The 23,140-nt window shown below is 41.5% G+C and overlaps 1 protein-coding gene across 2 annotated transcripts in view; it reads right to left on the bottom strand.

Annotated features, from left to right (window-relative positions):
• SYCP2L (synaptonemal complex protein 2 like) overlaps positions 1–23,140 on the bottom strand; it is a 106,446-nt gene that overhangs the window by 15,522 nt on the left and 67,784 nt on the right. Inside the window, exons 24-31 of one of the 2 annotated variants that reach the window (XM_030817288.1) lie at positions 21,867–21,968; positions 20,837–20,943; positions 18,192–18,283; positions 15,705–15,804; positions 15,551–15,609; positions 13,287–13,348; positions 3,106–3,181; positions 2,187–2,375 (exon numbers count right to left, since the gene is read on the bottom strand). In XM_030817288.1, coding sequence (XP_030673148.1) covers positions 13,324–13,348; positions 15,551–15,609; positions 15,705–15,804; positions 18,192–18,283; positions 20,837–20,943; positions 21,867–21,968 — 485 coding nt within the window. In that variant the 3' untranslated portion in view covers positions 2,187–2,375; positions 3,106–3,181; positions 13,287–13,323. Of the gene's footprint in view, positions 1–2,186; positions 2,376–2,876; positions 3,182–13,286; positions 13,349–15,550; positions 15,610–15,704; positions 15,805–18,191; positions 18,284–20,836; positions 20,944–21,866; positions 21,969–23,140 lie in introns of those variants that run through there. The other variant, XM_030817287.1, reaches the window with a different exon arrangement.

Below are 23,140 nucleotides of genomic sequence, written 5' to 3'. Positions count from 1 at the left end.
CGAATCTAAAATTTAAAAAGTTCTTAAAACCATAGATTTCAATAAAAACTTAATGACGACACAGGAAAGAAGGTACTTCCCTATAGTCATCCATGGCCTCTAGCAAATCCCCCTGAAAGCAGTCTACTAGAGCCCTGAACCCTGCAAAAAATTGGCCTCGGTCTTTGTCACAGGAAGAAGGTTGGGGAAGGAGTCAAGAGGGGAGGGTGGTTCATGCAGGCCTGGTTGGCTGAGGTTCCAAGTGCAAAAGCCAGGAGTTCATCCACTGCCTGAGGGCAAAGCAAATCCTCAGGGGAGCTGCTCAGAGGATGGAAGGTCAGAGCACAGAGGAACACCTAAAACGACAAATGAGGCTGAGGCCACAGATGGCAACAGAGTCTGCTGGGGTAGCTACAGGGCTGTTCCCGACTATGAGTCAGTCAAAAAGGAAGGCAGCCTGAGTGCAGGGCTGGGAATGGGCCCAAAGGCTGGCTCAGTCCCCAGGGTCAGGGTGAGGAAGCGGACGCTGCTCTTCTTCCCCGAGGGCTGGATGTCAGCATCTCCAGGATGCCTCCTGGTCCAGCCTTCTCTCCGTGTTGCCTGGAAAAGCGCATCGATTCCTGCATCCTGCCACCCCGCCCTGCCTTTCCAGGCCAGGGCAGCTCACATACCACCTGGCGCAGCACTCCTCAGGCTGTTTTCCTGTTTCTCTGTGTAAGTGTTGGACTGATGTCTGTCTCCCCATTAGACTGCCACTCCTTGCAGGCAGGGGCAAAATCACATTGAATCCTTGGCAGCTAGCACAGCACATCGCACACAGGAAGTGCTAGAAGGATTCGCTGGAGAAGACAATGTGGAGTAGGCCCTCTCTAGTATTTTCTAAGAGATGTCCCCAATATCTCAAGTTCATGGTTTTTGCAACTTCCATCAACCCATCCTCAAAATCAGGTCTTTAAATCTTACACCTACCATAGCCTCTCATCTCTGTCCCCCCTTTTTCATTCCCAGTCCTATTTTAGTTGAGGCCTTTATTGTAACAGTAACCTCCCCCAGTGTATTGAATGCAGCCTCCATACTACTACCAGATTAATCTTCCAGAACCACTGTGCTCCTGACGTCTTCAGTGGCTTCTTCTCACCTACAGAATAAAGTCCTTCTAATCAAGCTGGTAACGACACTTTAGTTTGGGCCTAAAGTTAATTCCCACTAATACTCCATAGTATCATGGCCTCAAACAAATTCTGCATTTTTCTTCTCTGTTCTTATATTCATGAAAGCATCTATTTCCTAATCCTAGAAAAAAACTCCTTCATCCTTCAAGATCTATTTCAAGTGATATCTCTCCTCCAGGAAGCCACCCTGCTCACCCCAACAAAAATGACTTCTACCTCCTCATAATCCTGATGGTGATCAGTTTACACTTCATTTTGGCACTTGTCACATACAGCCTTGATTTACAGCGACCTGGGTGTCTTGCTGTCCTCTCTAGACTAAGTTCTTTGCAGCTAAGATAGTGTCGTATCCATCCTAACATCTGCCACGTCAGCTTACTCAAGGGTTTGTAGAGAACAGTGCTCAAATATATGCTCACTAGGCACTGGAAGTCATACAAATTCTTCAGATGTACTTCAATGAAGACAGTCCATGTAATGGCACTGAAATCCATATACTCTCAGGTCATGAGAAACTGTGAGCCCTAAACTGGATAACCTAAATGAAATGAAGTTAGTTAACCTCATTCATGTTTTTTTGGACTTAAAAAATAAGTGCTCTTGGCTGGGCGTGGTGGCTCATGCCTGTAATCCAGCACTTTGGGAGGCCAAGGCAGGCGGATCACCTGAGGTCAGGAGTCTCAGACCAGCCCGGCCAAGATGGTGAAACCCTGTCTCTACTAAAAATACAAAAATTAGCCAGGCATGGTAGCATGCACCTGTAATCCCAGCTACTCGGGAGGCTGAGGCAGGAGAATCACTTGAACCTGGGAGAGGGAGGTTGCAGTGAACCAAGATCAGGCCATTGTACTCCAGACTAGACAACATGAACGAAACTCCATCTCAAAAAAAAAAATTATATAGAAGATGGCAAAATTGGAATTATAAACATTGTTTTAGACAAATTAAACTATAAATTAATAACCTACATAATGTAACTAAGTTTTATTATATAATGAATAAAGTATTCAGTCTGCAGTCTTTCACTTTACTTACCCAGTCATGAACAAAGTTACTTTGTAGATGGCCTTAAATTATGTAGGCTTCATTTTTCCAAAATAAATTCAAATGCTTAACTGTATATGCAACTTCATCCACTCAAACTACACTACAGGATTTAGTAGTTAATAACGACATGATGAATATTTCTCCCCTGCTAAATTAGGTGACAGTTTTGTTGAAGTGCTGGAGAAATGAGAATATTTGCAGATCAGATGAGACATCCTAATAAGTTTATTTTCAAAACATATCACAGGCTGGGCACAGTGGCTCATGCCAGTAATCCCAGCACTTCAGCAGGCCAAGGTGGGTGGATCACAAGGCTCGGAGTTCAAGATCAGCCTGGCCAAGATGGTGAAACCCCATCTCTACCAAAAATACAAAAATTAGCTGGGCGCGGTGGCACACGCCTGTAATCCAGCTACTTGGGAGGCTGAGGCAGAGAATCGCTTGAACCTGGGAGGCAGAGGTTGCAGTGAGCTGAGATCACGCCACTGCACTCCAGCCTGGGTGACACAGTGAGACTCTGTCTCAAAAAAATTAATCAATTAAAAAATGTAAAGCCACCATTTTTACCTGAGCTATCTTCATCTTCAACTCAAATTTCTCCTTCCAAGAGATACATTAAATTGTATTTATACAGATGCTGCTAAAGTGTTTTATTCACACAAAACTTGAAGACATTTCTCAAACAAAAAAAGTCCATTTTACTTTTATAAAAAAAAAAAAGCAACACCACTCCAAGTTGTAACATCCTGAACTTTCTATTAATACTATCTGACCAAATTTTAATACAAAAGGTTAATTTTTATGAACAAATGGACAATAACCCAATTGCAAAATACCAACATATATTCTATCTGAACTCAGCAGTTCCCAGGGATGATGTTTGGAGGGGAGGAAATTGAATGCGTACAGAGCATGGAAGTCTGGCTAACGTGGCCTGAGCCAACAATAACCTTGCTCTTTATCTTCGTCTTCAGGCAGCCCCGCTGGCAGAAAAGGAAAAGGAGAGCAGTAATTAGTCAAGGCTGAACTGTCCTCCTCTTAGTCCCTAAGAACCCCGTGAGCCAATACGAGCATCACTCCTTTTTATCCGCTACATCTCACTAACTCAGGTATTCAGTGAAGCATCTTACATGGTTGTCAAAAGCTCATGTCAGTGTCCTTGGCAGAAACTGCCTGGTTATCCTCAGAAATCTCTTCAACACATGCCACTCTGAAGATGTACCTAACATCTCTCGATAGTTTAACCTAACAGGTGATTTTGTTGGATGCTGGAGATAAGACAGCTCTTTCTCTGTTATAGCATCAGATGAAGTGGGTGGCCTGGCTTTAGGGGCCACACTAGGAAAACTACATGTCGTTAATAACCAGATTGGCAATCAACCCTATTATTATTATTATTATTTTGAGATGGAGTCTCACTCTGTCGCAAGGCTGGAGTGCAGTGGCATAATCTTGGCTTACTGCAACCTCTGCCTCCTGGTTCAAGCGATTCTCCTGCCTCAGTCTCCTGAGTAGCTGGAATTACAGGTGTGCACCATCATGCCCAGCTAATTTTTGTATTTTTAGTAGAGACGGGGTTTCGCCACATTGGCCAGGCTGGTCTCAAACTCCTCACCTCAGGTGATCCGCCCACCTTGGCTTCCCAAAGTGCTGGGATTACAGGTGTGAGCCACCATGCCCCACCTATCAGCCCAATTAGATGCTCATAAATAAGAGGTTGGTAGGAGCTGATATCAACTGAGGGAACAGATTCTCCCATCCCACCCAAACTCCAGGGCACATGCCTATTGAGAAGAAGGGCAGAATCACCTGTGCGATATAAGTTATTTCTCCATTTTTTTCTGTGTGCAGCATGTGTAATTTAATTCAGGCATGACAGATATGACTAATTACCTATCTAACACCTATTCTCCCCCGTTTCCTTATTAACAGAAGCCCCCACTTTTGGGGAGTGCTGTGACACACTCGGTCAAATTTTCTCCTCTCCAGATTCCGTTGCAACTAGGGTGAGCCATGTGACCTAGTTCTGGCCACTATGATGCAGACAAAATCTATCAGCTTGGGCTTCCAGGAAAACTGTTTCCCTGATTTTAAAAAGTGGGGAGGAAGCTGGGCATGGTGGCAGATGCCTATAATCTCAGCATTTTGGGAGGCTGAGACAGGAGGATAAGTTGAGCCCAGGAGTTCAAGACCAGCCTGGCTGGGCAACATAGCAAGGCCTCATCTCAAAATAGACTAAATAAATAAAAAACGAAAGAGGGGAGGGTGTTAGCACACATCTTTTGCCTTTTAGTTTTACTCAACTCCTTCTCCCTGCCTGGGGTGTAGAAAAGATACCTAGAGGTACAACAGCCATGCTGTGATTATAAAATTCCCAAGTCACAAAAAGAATGGTAAAGCAAAAAGCTCAAAGAACCCAGGTCCCTAATGACTACTTAAAGCTGCTGTACCACCAGCCCTGGACTTCATCGCTGCTCTTCACAGGGAAAAAAGTAAAAGCCCTATTTGGCTTACGCACCAGAGTCCAATTTCTGCTACTTGGGACCAACTGTAACATGCACATTTAGTTCACATTTAATCCAATTCTCTATTGGAGCTGGGAATTATTCCAATATTCTTAGCCCAGATTAGTCCTTTTTTAATATGCTCTTTTAGTCCTATTTTGATTTGGAGATTTGTTGTTATTGCTATTTCCTCAAAAGAAAACAGTATTTTTTCCACAATAATTTAAGTAATTCAAGATATAATTTAAGTAATTCAAGATATGTGTACAAAGATATTCACTAAAAATTTTTGAATAATTAAAAATAACCTGGATGTCCATTATAGGGAAAAAATATATGTTATAGCATGTTTATAAACTATTTTGCAGTTATTAAAAAATAAGATCCTATATTGCTGCCTAAGAGTCTAGTCCTATTTTTATTGCTGAGTGAACTAATAATATATATTTAGTACATCATTAAAACATATTTATAGGCTGGGCGCAGTGGCTCATGACTGTATTCCCAGCACTTTGGGAGTCCAAGGTTGGTGGATCACCCGAGGTCAGGAGTTCCAGACCAGCCTGCAACATGGCGAAACACTGTCTCTACTAAAAATATATATAATTGGCCGGGTGTGGTGGGAGGCACCCGTAATCCCAGCCACTTGGGAGGCTGAGGCAGGAGAATCGCTTGAACCTCAGAGGAGGAGGTGCAGTGAGCTGAGATCGTGCCACTGCACTCCAGCCTGGGCAACAAGAGCGAAACTCCATCTCAAAAAAACAAAAACATATATACGTATATATGTGTAAATATTTGTATATATTCTTGCGTAAGCATCAGAATAAATCTTTGGAAGAATATACTCTCAACTGTCAAGAGGTAGTTCTCTCTGGATGATGGATAAGAGGAAAGGCTGGGGAGAGGAAAACGTTTAACTCGTTATAAACTTCTATGTTGTTTATTACACAAAAGTAATTCCTTCCTTTTTTTTTTTTTTTTTTTTTTTCTTGAGACAGAGTCTCACTCTGTCACCCAGGCTGGAGTGCAGTGGCATGATCTTGGCTCACTGCAACCTCTGCCTCCTAGGTTCAAGTGATTCTCCTGCCTCAGCCTCCCAAGTAGCTTGGACTACAGCCTCGTGCCACCACACCTGGCTAATTTTTTGTATTTTTAGTAGAGACGGGGTTTCACCATATTAGCCAGGATGGTCTCTATCTCCTGACCTCGTGATCCGCCCGCCTCGGCCTCCCAAAGTGCTGGGATTACAGGCGTGAGCCACCACGCCCGACCCCCTATCTTTCAATAAGTTGTAAAAGCACAGAATGGCCTAAGATAGAAATTAAATTTACTTTAAATATCACCACACAGAAATAAACCCAGCTGACATTTCTAGAACATCCGTTTAGAATCTAGACCTCTTATTTCGCAGGCAAGTACATAAATACATGCAAACTCTCATCCTCCATAACCGCCCTCCCCCAGCCTGGTTATCTCCACACTTGATCTTAGCCAAAAGGCCTGGGGGCGATAGCCCGATTATCCCTTTACTCACTCCTTCTCATCCTCTTGCTGGCTTCATCTCCCCTACCTGACTTCAACACATTGGAGTAGCCCAAGAATGTTGTCCTGGGCTGCCCCTCTATACTGAGTCCCTAGGTCAACTTATCCAGTCTATGTCCAGCCCCCAGCCATGAGCTTCAGTTCCAGATATCCAGTTACCTACATGACAATGCCATTTAGATGCTGAAATCACATATGGAATGCATGTCCTGAATCTCACCTTTCATATCCATCCTCATCTTCCCCCGGCCAATCAACTGGACCTTTCCCAATCTCCTCCACCTCCTTAAGTGACACTGGTTTGCACCCAGCTGCTTAAGTCCCAAACCTAGAAGCTGCCCTTGATCCCACCTTTTCCCACCTGTCACATCCAAGCCATCAGCAATCCTTCCAGATCCTTCTCTACTGCCCCTATCATCCAATTCCCCACCCCGAAACATACATGCCTTCGAAAATAGTCCTTTGACTACTACCCATTCATTGCAATTGGAATAAAATCCAAACTCCTTACCATGGCCTGTAAGGTACTGGGTCACCCGCACCATCCCCACCCACACCCTTCCTGACTTCATCTTATGTACTCTGCCCTTGCTCCTTCTACTGGGGCCTTCCCTAAGTTCTTAGAATATACTAAGTATATTAATATACTCAATCTCAGAGCATCTGCCTGGGCCATTCCCTCTGAAATGGGCTTCCTCAGTCTTCCCTGCTGCTGGCTCCATCTCAAGCTTCAGATTTCAGCTCAAATGTCACATCCTTAGAGAGGTTTCACTTGGCCTTTCCTCCTTCCATGCTGTGAGTCTCTCTCTTATCTACAGTGTTTTCCTTCTCAGCACTGGCATGAATCCTCATCTGTTTCCTTTATCACCACCACTCAATCCTATAGAATGTACACCATGAGGTCAGGGATCCTGTGGGTATCGTTCTACCCCAGCATCTAAGACAGTCCCTGGCACCTAAAAGACTTAGCTGTTTTTTGAGTAATGAGCAGGCACATACTCATATAACATTTCATACAAGTGGGATCATGTTATATATGCTACTTTGCAATTTTTCACTTACTGTTAAACATCTTCTCAAGTCAATATCATCTAAATCTTTCTTTGTAGTGGCTACATGGCATATCATATGACTGTATTTAGCTGGGCATCTAGGCACTTTCCATTATCTCCCTATTACGATCAAGTTTGTAATATATATTATCGCATGTATCTTTGCACATGTCCAATTTCATCTTTAAGATAATTTCCGGCCGGGCGTGGTGGCTCACGCCTGTAATCTCCGCACTTTGGGAGGCCAAGGCGGGTGGATCACAAGGTCAGGAGATCGAGACGATCCTGGCTAACACGGTGAAACCCCATCTCTACTAAAAATACACAAAAAAAATTAGCCGGGCGTGGTGGCGGGTGCCTGTAGTCCCAGCTACTCGGGAGGCTGGGGCAGGAGAATGGCGTGAACCCAGGAGGCGCAGCGTGCAGTGAGCAGAGATCATGCCACTGCGCTCCAGCCTGGGCAACAGAGCTAGACTCCATCTTAAAAAAAAAAAAAAAAAAAAAAAAAAAGATAATTTCCTAGAAGGGAAATTATCAGGTCAAAAATAACAAAGCACAGTCTTGTACATGAAAGCAGTTTTTTTAAAAAAATCACCTATTCCATTTACTCTCAAGTTAAAATTAAACTAAATACATGTTTTGCAAAAATAATTACTATACTCTTCAAGGTAAATACAATTACATCCTTATAAAAATATACTTGGATATGGTCTGCTTATGAAATCTACTTTAGACCTCGAAATTGAAGAAAATCCCCAAGTGGATATCTGTATAAAAAGCCCTATTATTAAATGCTGTGAGAATGAACAAAATAATATTCAAAGAATCCAACTGGGTAGGAGGGTTGCTGTCCTTAAAAAGACTGCATCTAAGAACAGAATAGTTGGTGGTTATCTCACACATTCCATACTTATTTACTCTGTGATCCCCCATGACTCTGCCAGAAAACTCACGAAGTGGTAACACCATCAGCTGACGGACCATTCAGCAAAACACAGGGCTCTCAGTGATAACTATAAGCTCCCTCCTTCGAAAAGCTCAGTCAGTTCCATTGGTCTCAGATCCCCTTGCTTTAGTAGCTGCTGAAAGACAGTCATCATTCCCCACTCCCTCACCTGATGCTGTGTGTACATCTCCTCCTGGACCCTAATCTACTGCTCTTCCATGCCTTCCCCACTCCCTGAGGTCTTCCTCTCCTGCCCCTACAATCTGTCAGCAGCAAACAAATATCCTCAGCCTCTTCTGGAAGAAAATATTTCCTTTCCTCTTTAACTAAAACATGGCTGGTTTCTGCAGGTACCACCTCCCCGACACCCTGACTCAACTAAAAGCTTCTTTTCCTCTGATATCCCATGACTTCCCGGCCAGGCAGAGGGGTAGCATTCTCCTTGCTCCCCACTGCCACACACGGGCATGACTCTGACTCTCACAGAAACCTCCCTGCTAATGTTTATGTCATCCATCTGCATTCTACTATCAACCTCCTGGCCCTTTTGTCCCCTGGGCCCTGGTTTCTATCAGCTTAGCAGTAATTACAACACTGTCACGAAGCATCCATTTTCAAGCTCTGGCTTCTTGGTTCTTCAACTCCTTCCCTCCTCTAGCAGTTTCTTCAGTGCCACCACAGCTATGTGCACCCCAACCTGTTATCATCATAGATGTCTTGATTCTCAACATCCCACATTCTGACCACATCTTCCTGGCCTTTTGCCATCACTTGTTCTCCTTGCTTACCTGGACAATTTTATCCACTGGAAATGCCCATCCATTGAACCCATTACTTTATAACGGGTCCATCGAAGGAACTGGCTTCAATTTCTCTTTCCCAGTCAGGCTTAAAGTGCATCACTCTAACAACTCCTGAGCAAACACCCTCAATTTCTTGGACTGAGATTGCCTCTGGATTCTGGCAAAACCACTCCCCTAGATGAAGCCTTCTCTCTATTTTCTTTACACCTGAATCTGAGCAGAATTTTGCTGGAGAACAATCATGCAAGAAAGCTCATTACAAACCTCAAAAGGGCACTTAAGGCCAACCAGAAGTTACTAGAATCAGCACTATGCTAACTAGGAAGAAAGAAAAGAAATTATTGTTAATGATTTTAAATGTTTTGCCTTAAGTTCAGTGTTACTGCAGACATTCTATCCCTAGTTTTCTAAGAGTTTTATTGTTTATTGGTTGGATTTTACTCATGAATGGGTGCTGAATTTTTATCAAACGTGTTTTCTGAATTTACTATACTAAGTATGTGGTTATTCTATCGATCGGGTAAAAATAAATTAATAGATTCTTAAATGTTAAACCATCCTTGCATGTATGATATCCATCTACTTCTAATGGTTTTTCTTTTTTTCTCCTCAATACACACACACACACACACACACACACACACACACACACACACACCCTCCACCCATACACATAACTAATACTGGTGGAGTATGTTTGCTAAATTTTTAGCATTTTTGTATTTATGTTCATTTGAGACTGATCTATAATTTTCTTCTCATGATTGTCCTTGTCCTGTTTTGGTATCAAAGTTATAGAAACTTCCTAAAATAAACTGGGAAGCTTTCTTTTTTCCCCTTCTCCTTGGAATCATTTGTTTATGGATTACTTATTCCTTATAAATTTGATTAAACTTATGTTAAAAATATCAGGACCTGATGTATTTTTTATAAATTAAGGATGGACTTTTTATACCACCAATTTAATTTCTTTAATTATGATTCTAGGTAATACATATTCATCTAGGAAATTGTTCATTTCATCTAAGTTTTCAAATTTATTGACATATTGCTGTTTCTAACATATTCTTATGCTTTTTAAGGCCTCTATGAATTGGTTATTTCTACATTTCAATGATATTCATCTAGAAAATTGTTCATTTCATCTAAGTTTTCAAATTTATTGACATATTGCTGTTTCTAATATATTCTTATGCTTTTTAAGGCCTCTATGAATTGGTTACTTCTACATTTCATTCAAAATTTCAATTGTGCCTTCTCTATCATTTTATTTTCTTGATCAGTCTGAAGTGGAAGTTTGTTTACTGCATCTAGTCTTTCTAAAGAACCAGGTTTGGTTTTACTCCTCCTCCTATGGTTTCCATTTTGTTTATTTCAGATTTGAAACTCATTATTAACTCCCTTCTAATTGCTTTGGGCTTGTACCAGCACTCTTTTTTCTAATTTGTTTTTCAATCATGTTCTATCTACTTTTTCCCCCTCTCCTTGTCCTTATACATTAGAATCAGCTGGTCAAGTTTCAAAAAATAACCCTGCTGGGGCTTTGGGGAATAAAAATTCTTTTACTAATTTAGGCAGAATGGACACCTTTATGTTATTCCATCTCCCATCCATTGGTCCTGATTTTAGTGATAATGCATTTAGAATTTCACGATTAAGCAGAATACTGGCTTTTGGACTGAGATTTATCATACTACAGAGTAACTGGTCGCTACTATTTTATTAGGTTTTATGCAAATTCAAAAACAGATGTAGAATTTTCAAATGCTTTTGGAAATAAAGATAATCATAATGATTTTTCTCCCTAGATCTATTGGTAATTAATGTATTAGTAGATTCTCTAATATCAAACCATCTTTGCATTCCTGGAATAAATCTCACTTGGTCACGACAATATGCTGCTAAAGTCTGTTTGCTAATACTTTATTTAGAATTTTGGTGTGGTTGTTGTTGTTGTTATTGTTGTTGTTATTATTATTATTATTGAGACAGAGTATTGCTCTGTTGTCCAGGCTGGAGTGCAGTGCCATGATTTCAGCCCATTGCAAGCTCTGCCTCCTGGGTTCAAGCAATTCTCCTGCCTCAGCCTCCCAAGTAGCTGGGATAACAGATGCCCATCACCACGCCTGGCTAATTTTTGTATTTTTAGTAGAGATGAGGTTTTACCATGTTGGCCAGGCTGGTCTCAAACTCTTGATCTTAGGTGATCCACCTGCCTTGGCCTCCCAAAGTGCTGGGATTATAGGCATGAGCTACCACACCCAGCCTAGAGTGGTTATCTTAAGTGAGATTGTTCTGTACCTCTCTTTGCAATTTTTGTTCCATTTTGACATTGTAATGCAAGATTTATGTTAAAATTAGGAAATTTTTAATCTTCTATGTGCTAGAATGGTTTGAGCAGCACTAACATTAACCTTCTTTTAAAAAACTAGTAGAATTCCTCTGTAATGTAATCTGGATCATACACATATTTGTAGGGTACTTCTCTGACAACTTTGTCTCTCTCTTCTATGAAGATTTGTCTGCTAAGGTTTCCCATCTATTTAGAAGTCCATTTTGTTAAACTGTATTTTCCTGGAAAATTGCCCAGTTACTCCAGGTTCTCATCAAGACTTGGATGTGCACAGACATCTGCAAGTTAAAATGTTAAATAAACTGTAGTTCCTGTTTGACCCACATATTCTTCCCACTGAGTCTTCCTTATCTAACTGGCAACACCATCCATCTCCTTGCAAAAGACAAAAACCTAGGAGACTGACTTCATTCTTCTTCCTTTACCTACTGCTTCCAGCTATCAGCAATTTATTAACTCTAGCTCCAAAGTATATCTGAAATCTCTCTATTTCTCACCACCTCCACTGCTATCCTCCTGCTTAGAACCACCATCTTGGACACAAAAAGCCTACTGGTTGGACTCTCCTCTTCCAGTCTTTATTCCTCCCATCAATTCTTAACATAGCATCTAGAGTAATTTTCTTAAAAATATAAATCAGATTATATTATCCTATTCTATTCCTAGGTTAGGATAATCAATACCTTCACCAAAAACCACGTATATTTTCTCTTACCCTTAGTATAAAATTCAAACTCCTCAACATGGCCAGTGAAGCCTTACCTCGTTGAGAGTCTACCATCCTCCCAACTTCACTTCAAATAACTGCCTCCCTTACTGTTTCTCAAAGATGACCCCACCTGACCCTGTTACTTTAAACCACAAGTCTAGTTTCTTCTTATTCTTGAAACCTCATCTTAAATGTCATTTCCTTAGAGACCTTTGATGAGCAGCCTATCTTAAGCCGATAATTCATACCACTGCTCTCTGCCAAAGCACCCTGTTAATATCCCTCAAAGCACTTGTCATTGTTTTACTTGCCATTTTTCCATCTTCCTTCAAAAAATGTATCTTTTAATGGGTTGCCTCCATTAAACACGTTTGTGTGTTAACCACTGAACAGGTTGAACACACCTAATCTGAAAATCTGATATCCAAAATGCTCCATAGTCCAAAATTTTTAAAATGTCAATGTCAAAGAAATGTTCACTGGAGCATTGTGAATTTCAGATTTTTGGATTAAGGATGCTCAACCAGTGCATATTCTGCAAATATTCCAGAATTCAAAAACATCCGAAATCCAAAACACTTCTGGTCTCCGCATTTTGGATGAGGGATACTCAACCTGTATCTCTGTGTCGATCATAGTGATTGATGCAGGGTAAGCATTCAGTTATAAACACTTACTGAAGGAATGACCCAGACCCAAAAGGATAATTTCTAAAATGGGAGAAATTGCTATAAAGGAGAAGCTCTGCCGGGCTCGGTGGCTCACGCCTGTAATCCCAGCACTTTGGGAGGCTGGGACAGGCAGATCACGAGGTCAGAAGATCAAGACCATCCTGGCTAACATGGTGAAACCCCATCTCTACTAAAAATACGAAAAATTAGCTGGGCGTGGTGGTGGGCGCCTGTAGTCCCAGCTACTCAGGAGGCTGAGGCAGGAGAATGGCGTGAACCTGGGAGGCAGAGCTTGCAGTGAGCTGAGATCATGCCACTGCATCCAGCCAAGATCATGCCACTGCATCCAGCCTGGGTAACAGAGTGAGACTCTGTCTCAAAAAAAAAAAAAGGAGAAGCTCTGCTGCAGAGATGTCATATGAACAAAGCATTACAGTATCTTTTAGAGCTTGCCCCCTGCCCTGACCCCAATTCACATCCACTGAACAATGCAAATCTTTGCACCTACCTGAGGGCTGCAATCATAAAAGAAGGCTTTGGCTTTCTTATGAAGTCTGAGTTGAATTGGACCTGGAAGAAATTGGTCTATCTCTTACCATATTCACATTAGGCAATTTAAAAACAAGAACATACATCTAGATATATCTGCATATCAGAGTTATTTCATAGACCATTATATTACTTAATTATAGACACCAACAACCCAGGATATTAACATAAGAGATTAACATGTTCATTTGATTCCATTTTATGCATTCTCTCTGTCAGTACCACTGGCCCACAACACATGCAGAGGTATTTCATGGGCACCATCAAAACACTGAATCCCTAACTCCTTGTAGTTCTAAGCTAGGGGCCGAAATAATCCAGTCTGAGGGATATTCTTTTCATTTCTTTAACAAAACACATAGGTCATCACTGACATGAAAACATAAGATAAGGACAGACAGGGGTACCTGTTTGACCTTGAATGAGGCTTACTAACCTCTTGTAAGGCCCTTGCACATCAAGCACTCAGCCCAGGGCCAGGCACCCATAAGCACTCAGCGTGAGCTAAGAGAATCACCATCATCCCTCACTGGTAAGCAAGAGGAAAGTTTTTTTAGGTGTTTGGAAGAGAAAAGAACAAACGCAAAACCCCAAGGGAGATATATTTAGGAGATGGTTGTTTTTAAGGTATTTAAATTCACACAGGGACCTGTTATCAAAGGGAGATGAATGCAAATAGTAATTAATATCTTACAATGTTTGAAGAGAAAGTTGCCTCACATTGGGGATTTAGTCAAAATAAATGAATCCCCCAGGTTTCGGAAGACTAGGGGATATAATCTTCTCTAGTGCTTAACACGTGTGGCTTTTTATCAGCTGTTCTCAAAGTGTGTCTGGGGAACCCCTAAGAAACCAAAGGTTCTGTGAAGTCAAAATTATTTTGGTAATAATAATAACATTAAGACATTATGTGCTTTTTAAATTCTTATTCCCTCAAAAATGTCCAGGGGAATTTCCCAAAGGCTACATGACTCACAACAGATTAAATTCAGAAATAGATACGAGAATCCGGCTGGCTTCTATTAAGCCAGACATTAAAGAGATTTGCAAAAACATGAAACAATGCTATTCTTCCCACATGCTTCTTGTTCTGAAAAGTCTAGTTATTTTTCATAAAAATCTGTTATTTATATCAACATGAAAAGGTTTATCGTTATTTTAAAATAAGTGTATTTTTAAAAATCTGTCTCAATTTTTAATATGAAAAATATTCACAGATAGAACCCACATAAGCAAAAGGTCTTTGGGGATCCTCAATAAATGTTAAATATATAAATAGGTCTTGATTCTAAGACCTTGGAGAACCACTCACCACCAACCATGGGTATTAAGTGAAGATTGTTTAAAAGGTGTCATCACCTTTAATTATACACAGAGGGAGACGGTGTGTGAGGGATTATGGAAATAGTTCATACAGTCATCATCATTAACTGTGTTAATTGGAGTAAAAGGCAGGATGGATAACTCAAATTTTAAAAGATTTTTTTTTTTTGCTTTGAAATATATGCATGACCAGAAGAATATCCTTCCTAAAACCATGTGCCTTAAATTTCCATGAAAGCAGCTGATTCTCAATTGGAAGATAAAGCTTTAACTATTATAAATTTATATGGGGATTCCTTTTGATTATTCGAGTGGGAAAGAACACTAGAATTTTCCCGCAGCGCAGAAGTAGAGGATCCAGACTCAACTCTCCCCTTCCTTGGGCTCCGGAAGATGGGAGGATATCCCAAATGGATAGAAAGAGCTGCCCCAGAGGATGCACTGATGAATTACAGTGCAGGGAGCCACAGCAGAATCAACCCATTTGTTGTATTAAAAAATGTGTAAATTAGTAAAACAGAATATAGTCTATCAAAAGCACAATTTTGTATATAACTGAACATTTGTATAAAACTGAAAACTGTTTACTTAGAAACCTAAACATTTTTCTCAAAATCTAACCATTTTAATTTTTTTAAATACTGCTTAAAAATAAAAAAATCAGGATTTTAAAAAAACACAGAAAATTGGACATCAGGCTTTTCAAGATTTACGCTTCTCGAATGGTATCATTAGCCGCACTCTGTCCTCAGGGAGGTGCCACAGAAGTGGCCAGTTCAAAAGATGCAGCTATTTCATTAGTTATGGGAGTTTTACCGTCACCAACTGCCCATTCTCTAGCTAAAGCATTACCTCATACTTCGACCAAGATTCTTCTAGAAAGAACACTTTTCAAAGTACCTCAGCACTTGCAGATCACGGAAAGACTGCAGATCAGCAGACTGTTTCCCCCAGAATTCCTAAGATTGAACAAAAGTTTTGTTTAAGTAGTTAGCGTTATTTTTCCCTGGGAAAGATCCGAAGTCAGAAAATGTTCCAGACAAAATGAACTTACCAGAACCTCCCTCTCAAGGTGTTCCAGGGCCTGAATATCCTTCTTAAGACTGCTCAACTCTTGAAGAACCAAATTTTGAAAGCTCTCTAGTTTATTGAGTCTAATAAACATAAAAGCAGTAAATATCATTGGGACAGCTTGGATGTGACAGCAGACTTTCTTAATAAGTCATCTGATTACAAGGATACTTCAGACTCTTCTCCAGACATTTCTTGTCATGGGAACATGTGGTGTCTCCTTTCTCTTCCCTCCCCTCCCTGCGTGCTCATCCCCAACCTGGAAACCTCACTATGCAAACTCTCAGGTCATCTTTTTTTTTTTTTTTTTTGAGATAGAGCTTCGTTCTTGTTGCCCAGGCTGCAGTGCAATGGCGCGATCTCAGCTCATTGCAACCTCCACCTCCCAGGTTCAAGTGATTCTCCTGCCTCAGCCTCCAGACTAGCTGGGATTACAGGCGCGTGCCACCACGCCCAGCTCATTTTTTTGGATTTTTAGTAGAGACAGGGTTTCACCATGTTGGCCAGGCTGATCTCAAGCTCCTGACCTCAGGTGATCCACCTGCCTCAGCCTCTCAAAATGCTGGGATTACAGGCGTGAGCCACCGTGCCTGGCCTCAGGTCATCTTTCAACAGCAGCACAGAGGAAGCTGATTTTTTTTTAGTAGAGAACAGGACAGATGACTCCAGGGAAGATGAGACTGAGGCTCCCCATCCCTTCCTACCTTCCACTTGCTCCCCTTTCTCTTGCATTAAGCTGGCTCTGAACCCTGTGGTCAGGAATGAGCTAATACACTCTTTTCCCACATCTACATTTTAGCTCTAACATTTCTAAGAGTCACTATTCTTTGTCTAATGGTCATATTTGCTTGTTATTTTCTTATTTGCTTGCTTATAGTTTGCTTTCTCTATTAGGTCACATATTTCAATGAAAAGCACCTAAAACTCGGCCTCACCTCACTCTCATACCAAGCACAGGGCCTGGTATCCGACGTTGCTCAGTGTGCATTTGCTGAGTGAATACACAGATAACTGTGTACCCCTGAAAGAGCATGGGAATTCCACAAATCCAAAGTCCTTCGTGGGCTTGCTTTGACATTCAAAGGACATTGCATGCACATCAGACTTTGAAAAATAGTAAAAATTTCTATTCAAATAATGTATTCCATCCTAAGAAAATTTCTGTCTCAGTTAAGCAAATCAACTTGCCATTCCTTTCTTCCCTTCCTTCATTTACAGGCCATTCTCTCCAACAAGGAACAATTTCTACTCTCACCTTCCCTGTGCCATTCAAATCTTTGTTTCTAAAACCTCACTCAGGAAGCACTTCCATTGTAATCACTCTGAATTAACTCAAATCACTACAGAAACCCATCCCTCCACTCCCCTTCCTCATCCCTCTGAAATCCTGGCACCTTTGTATTTCTTGTTACATGGTCATAAGGGTGTGTGTGTGTGTGTGCGTGCACATGCAAATATGTGTATTGTGTGTGTATGATGTTTTCTTTTTTTTCTTTGAGACAGAGTTTTGCTCTTGTTGCCCAGGCTAGAGTGCAATGGCATGATCTCAGCTCACCGCAACCTCCGCCTCCCAGGTTCAAGTGATTCTCCCGCCTCACCCTCCCGAGTAGCTGGGATTACAGACATGCACCACCACGCCTGGCTAATTTTGTATTTTTAGTAGAGACAGGGTTTCTCCATGTTGGTCAGGCTGGTCTCGAACTCCCGACCTCAGGTGATCCACCCACCTCAGCCCCCCAAAGTGCTGGGATTACAGGCGTGAGCCACCACACCCAGCTGGTGTTTTCTTACTGTGGTAAAATGCACATAACATAATATTTACCCTTTTAACCATTTTTAAGTATAAAATTCAATGGCATTAAGCACATTCACAATGTTTTGTAACCACCATCACTATTCATTTCCAGAACTCTTCCATCAACCCAAACAGAAACTCTGTACCCATTAAACAACAGCTCCTCTTTTCCCCAAGCTTTGGCAACCTCTGTTGCACTGTCTGCCTCTATGAATTTGACTATTCTAGGTACACCTCATATAAGTGGAGTCATAACATTTGTCCCTTGTTATCTGGCTTCTTTCCTTTAGCATAATGATTTCAAGGTTCATCCATGGTATAGCATGTGTCAGAATTTAATTCTTTTTTAAGGCTGAATAACAGACCACTGTATGGATATTTAGCCAGCATTTTTAACATATATATCCATGCTTGCCTTGTCTTCATAGCTGGATAATAATTTTTTTAAGAAGAGCATTTTAGTATGATGGTAGACCATGAGGAGGCTTAAGAAGGACATTTAGTTCAAACCCTTATCATATGAATGAAGAACCAGAAACCCAGAAGGGTTAAATGATGTATCAATCCTCACATCTGCTCAGGCCCCAACTCCTCAGGGCCCTAGCACAGTGGTCAAGAGATAAACGTTGTGAGTGATCATACTTCCATGACCTTGTTTTGAAACCTAAAACTTACCTGAACAGTTGCATCTGGTTTAAAAGTTTTATTAGGCAATCCGGTGCTTTCTTTGCATTTTCTGAATTAAGTGGACGCTTTCTGTACCTAAGCTAAATCATAACAACAATAACAAGATGAAGACATTTGAATTTAATATAATTACATAAGTTGAGTGTATGCTTTGTGTTAAAAAGATGCTGCCAGCATGTAATAATATTCATAGCAAACGTGAGTGCTAAACAAGTGTGATCAGGCATCATCCTATACACCTATCAGGTATTACCCCAGGTTCAGGACCAATACAGAACAAGCTGAAATAGAAAAATTTACACTCACGCTACCTGATATAGTTTGCATATTTGCCCCCACCCAAATCTCATGTTGAAATGTAATACCCGATATTGGAAGTAAGGCCTGGTGGGAGGCGTTTCGGTCATGGGGGCGGATTCCTCATGGCTTGGTGCCACCATCACAACAGCGAGTCGTGACACCTGGTTGTTTGAAAGTGTGTGGCACCTCCCTGCCTCTTGCTCCTGCTCTCCCTATGTGACACGCCTGCTCCCCCTTGGCCTTCCACCATGAGTAAAAGCTCCCTGAGGCCTCCCCAGAAGCCAAGCAGATGCCAGTGCCATGCTTCCTGTATGGCCTGCAGAACCTTGAGCTAATTAAACCTGTTTTTTTGAAAAAAAAAAAAAAATTATCCAGTCTCAGGTATTTATTTATAGCAATTCAAGAATGGCCTTATTTATATACTACCAGTACACATAATGAATACTATGAATAAATTTCTATTACTAATTGGCTTACATTAGTATCACAGAAAATAAGACTCTGGAGATCTTTAGTTAAATGAATATTGGTTACAGTAATACACTTTTCTCAAATGTACTAATAAATAAGTCATTTAGGATTTATAAGTAACAGGACAAAAAAGGAAAAGACTGAAATGGTTCCATTATTCGTCTTGTAGACAAGATTTTGGGATGGGCTGTATGCACAGTGTCTCAAAGGTCTGCCACCACTCAGCCGACCCCCAACCCACAGTCCACCTCCATCTTTGTCTCAGATTGCTCTTTTTTAAAAAAATAGAGACAGGGTCTTGCTCTGCTGCCTAGGCTGGAGCACAGTGGCATCATCATAGCTCACTGTAACCTTGAACTGCTGGACTCAAGGGATTCTCTTACCTCAGCTTCCTGAGCAGCTGGGACTACACGTGTATGTCACCATGCCTGGCTAATTTTTAAAAACATTTTTTGTGGAGACAGGGTCTCGCTAAGTTGCACGGGCTGATCTTGAACTCCTGGCCTCAAGCGATTCTCCCCCCTTGGCCTCCCAAAGTGCTGGGATCCACAGGCATGAATCACCATGCCCGGCCCCAGACTCCTCTCTAGCCCACTTGGTTCCCTCCTTCCCCTCCTCCTTGTCTATCACTGTGACCAAATCATTGCTTTCTGGTAGTTCAGTTGTCTGAAAATGCTACCAATGAAACCAAACTATCAGTCTGATTTACACATAGGTCCACTTGGTCCCAATGGGCAAATGGACATGGAATAGCTGTCTTACAAATACAAACCACAATTCACAAAGACTGAAAAGCAGTGACCACAGCTAAGACAAATACCCCTCCCCAAACACTTAGAAGCACTTTCACATATGAAGGTTAACAACAGCATTGATAAGTAATATGAACTTGTTACTTTAAATTCATAATGAACTACCTTCTCCTTCTTTCCTCTTTTTCAGCTTTGTTGAAGTATAATTGACAAATAAAAATCAGGCCAGGTATGGTGGCTCACACCTGTAATCTCAGCAGTTTGGGAGGCTGAAGCAGGAGGATCACCTTAGGCCAGAAGTGTAAGACCATACTGGGCAACACAGAAAGACCCTATCTCTACAAAAAATTTTAAAAAATTAGCCAGGTGTGGTGGCATGCACCTGTAGTCCCAGCTACACGGGAGGCTTAGGTGGGAGGATCACTTGAGCCCAAGAGTTCAAGGTTAGAGTGAACTATGATTTCACTGCTGCACTCCAGCCTTGGCAACAGAACAAGATCCTATCTCTAAAAAACTAAAAACAAAAGTGTTATGTATTCAAGGTATATAGATGATTGATATACATATAAACTGTGAAATGATTACCACAGGCCAAGCTTGGTGGCTTACACCTGTAATCTCAGCACTTTGGGAAGCCAAGGCAGGTGGATCACTTGAGCCCAGGTGTTTGAGACCAGCCTGGGCAACACAGTGAGACCTCATCTCTACTTAAAAAAAAATTTTTTTAATGATTACCACAATCAAGCAAATTAACATATTCATTACTTCACATAGTTACCTTCTTGGGGGGTGGTAGGAATACTTAAGATATACTCTCTTAGCAAATTTCAAGTATACAGTACATTATTACTAACTATAGTCACCATGCTGTATGTTAGGTCTCCAGAACTTACTAACTTGTAACTGAAAGTTTGTATGCTCCATCCAACATCTCCCATTTCCTCTACCCCTGACCCCCGGTAACCACCCTTCTACTCCCTGTTTCTGAGTTCAACTTTTTTTAGATTTCAATATAAGTGAGACCATGCAGTACTGTCTCACTTATTTCACTTAGCATAATGTCCTACAGATTCATAATGCTCTAGATTTTTAAGTTTTGTGGACTATTACCTCGTATTTTCTTTTCAGTTTTCTAGTGAAGTTTTCAAAGGTTGGGAGAATGGCAGAACCGTTCAAGTTCTCTGGCATAACTTCTAGGGATGAAGTGGAAATTCCTTCTGGAAAACAAAAATAAAACATTGAATAAAACTAACAAAGTGTTCAAAGTAGACTTGCTCAATTCATCAGTTGCCCAGAGGATGAGTTATTTGGAAGCAAAGATGCGAACCATGGAAGCCCCGCTGACTGCCCGGACATGACCTCACTCTCTGGCAAGTGCTCATTTCTTCCAAACCTTCCCAGCATTTTAAATCGGGGCAACTGACATTTTGTCTAAGAAGCAGGCCAAGGTGTTGTAAGAGGTTCTAAGGAGGACATACGGCTAGGGTATTTCTCTGGTGTAACCACTTCTGGGTGCCAGTCTTCAGAGGGCTTGTAAGGGGTCTGGTGCTGTTCTGAGGGATCTGCAAGCATCAGTTCTCTTAAGTCTCACAAAAATGGTGTGAAGTAGGTACTGTCAGGATTCCCGTTTAACAGAGCTCGCGTAAGTTTTGTATGCTCATACCAGCAGCTCCTGGATTCAAATCCAGGCTGTCTGGAATCAATGCTTTCAAATCTGTTGTGTTGGAGCCCTTTGTTTCAAAATGTGTGGTACCATTTGTCCAGAAGGCCAGCCTCAAACATGCAGACATTCCAGATCATTCTTCTTAGTCGGTATAGATATTTCTCACACAAAAATTTGGTTAATAACTATCAACTAGATCAGAGACCTATAACTTTAGGAACCCTTGGACCCTGAAAATTGCCAGAAGGAAGAGTTAAGAGGAAGAAATAAAAATGCTAGGGGATAATGGCACTTGCTTTTACCTATAATTTGTGCAACAATTTACTTGTCTCCGAAAGCACAAAAGCTTAGTTTTTAGGATTTTGTAGCTACTATGATCTTAAAACTATACCTCCCTTGTAATTCATGTTGTTACATCCTGTGCTGACCCATTTATCCCACTCCTACTTGAACCATTGGCTGGGTGCATGATGTTACCTGGCAACTCTCTTTCTTCTGTTATTGAGAAAGGGGATCCCGGAGTAATCTCTTCCTCCAATCTTGATTGTTTTGACTTAGCAAAACTACCTTCGGGTATATCTAAAGGCAAAGAGAGCACATTTCCTTTTGACCCGAAATTATCTTGTTCATTTTTTGGCAGTTAATATCTAACTTTGATGGGTACCATCTGAAACTTGTCCCCTGCCTGTTGCTAATGTTATCATTCAGTGCATTGACTGGGCACAGCCCAAGTATCAAAGCACGATGTCTGCTGATACCTGAACATGGGAACAGGCATCCCTTTGATGAGCTCAGTTACGTTTAGGAACGCTCTGCTTAGCACAGACCCCTCACTAAGCAGAGCGTTCCTAAGTTAAGCAGTAATGGTAGACATCGAAAGCAACGCTTCCAGGGCTCTGAGCTAAATAGCAAGACAGCAAGGTTTCCAGGCAGATGGGCCTTTGGAAGTGCTTCAGCTCACACCCCGGAGCGCGCCAACTGCTGGTGACACTGGCACATCGGCGCTATGCTGAAGGCTACGTCATAAACGACGCCATCTTGCCTCCTCACAGCTCAAGTGATTTTGAGAGACTCGAACACAGACTCCCATTTGAATTCAGCATAACACTAAATATTTTCTATTCTGATGTTCACTTTTATCCCAGATATGTCTGGTCCTCATCTGAGTCCTCCCAGTCTTATCAATGGCACCACCATGGTTCACAGAGCACTGGCTTTATGCTCAACTCCTCCTTTTCTTTTCTACCCGCTTCTCCTCCATCCTCAAGGTTCTGCCTATGGAATGAATCCCTCCCTCTCTGAGTTCCTGCCCAAGGCCATCTCCCTGGAGGAAATCCTAAATCCTTCATCTTCAATTGTCACTTCCAAATCTCTCTCTTGCCTGAGCTCTCTCAAGCGGCCAACTTGTGTCTCCAAGGATTTGAAATCTTTATTTCAAACCCCACTCGAGTCTATCCCTCCCACCTAAAACCACTCTCTCCCCCACCACCGTACCTTTAGTTATGACATCATCTGACTTCACTTTTGTCACATGCCTGTCTAGTTGCTGTTGGTTTTTCTCTCTGAAAGTTCTGGAATTCAATTTCACTATTTCATTCCATGAATATGTGGACGTTACTATGTGCCAGAGGCAGGGCGATGCGGCTGGCAGATAGAGGTAAAGAGGAAGTGACCCTTCCTCCACTCTGCTCCTGATATCCTGGTCTCCTTGTAGTTCCTTGGACATCCCAGGCACAGTCTTACCTCAAGAC

The sequence above is a fragment of the Nomascus leucogenys genome, chromosome 8 (genome assembly GCF_006542625.1).
Source record: "Nomascus leucogenys isolate Asia chromosome 8, Asia_NLE_v1, whole genome shotgun sequence".
Taxonomy (NCBI): domain Eukaryota; kingdom Metazoa; phylum Chordata; class Mammalia; order Primates; family Hylobatidae; genus Nomascus; species Nomascus leucogenys.
This window is presented reverse-complemented; position numbering and strand designations above follow the sequence as displayed.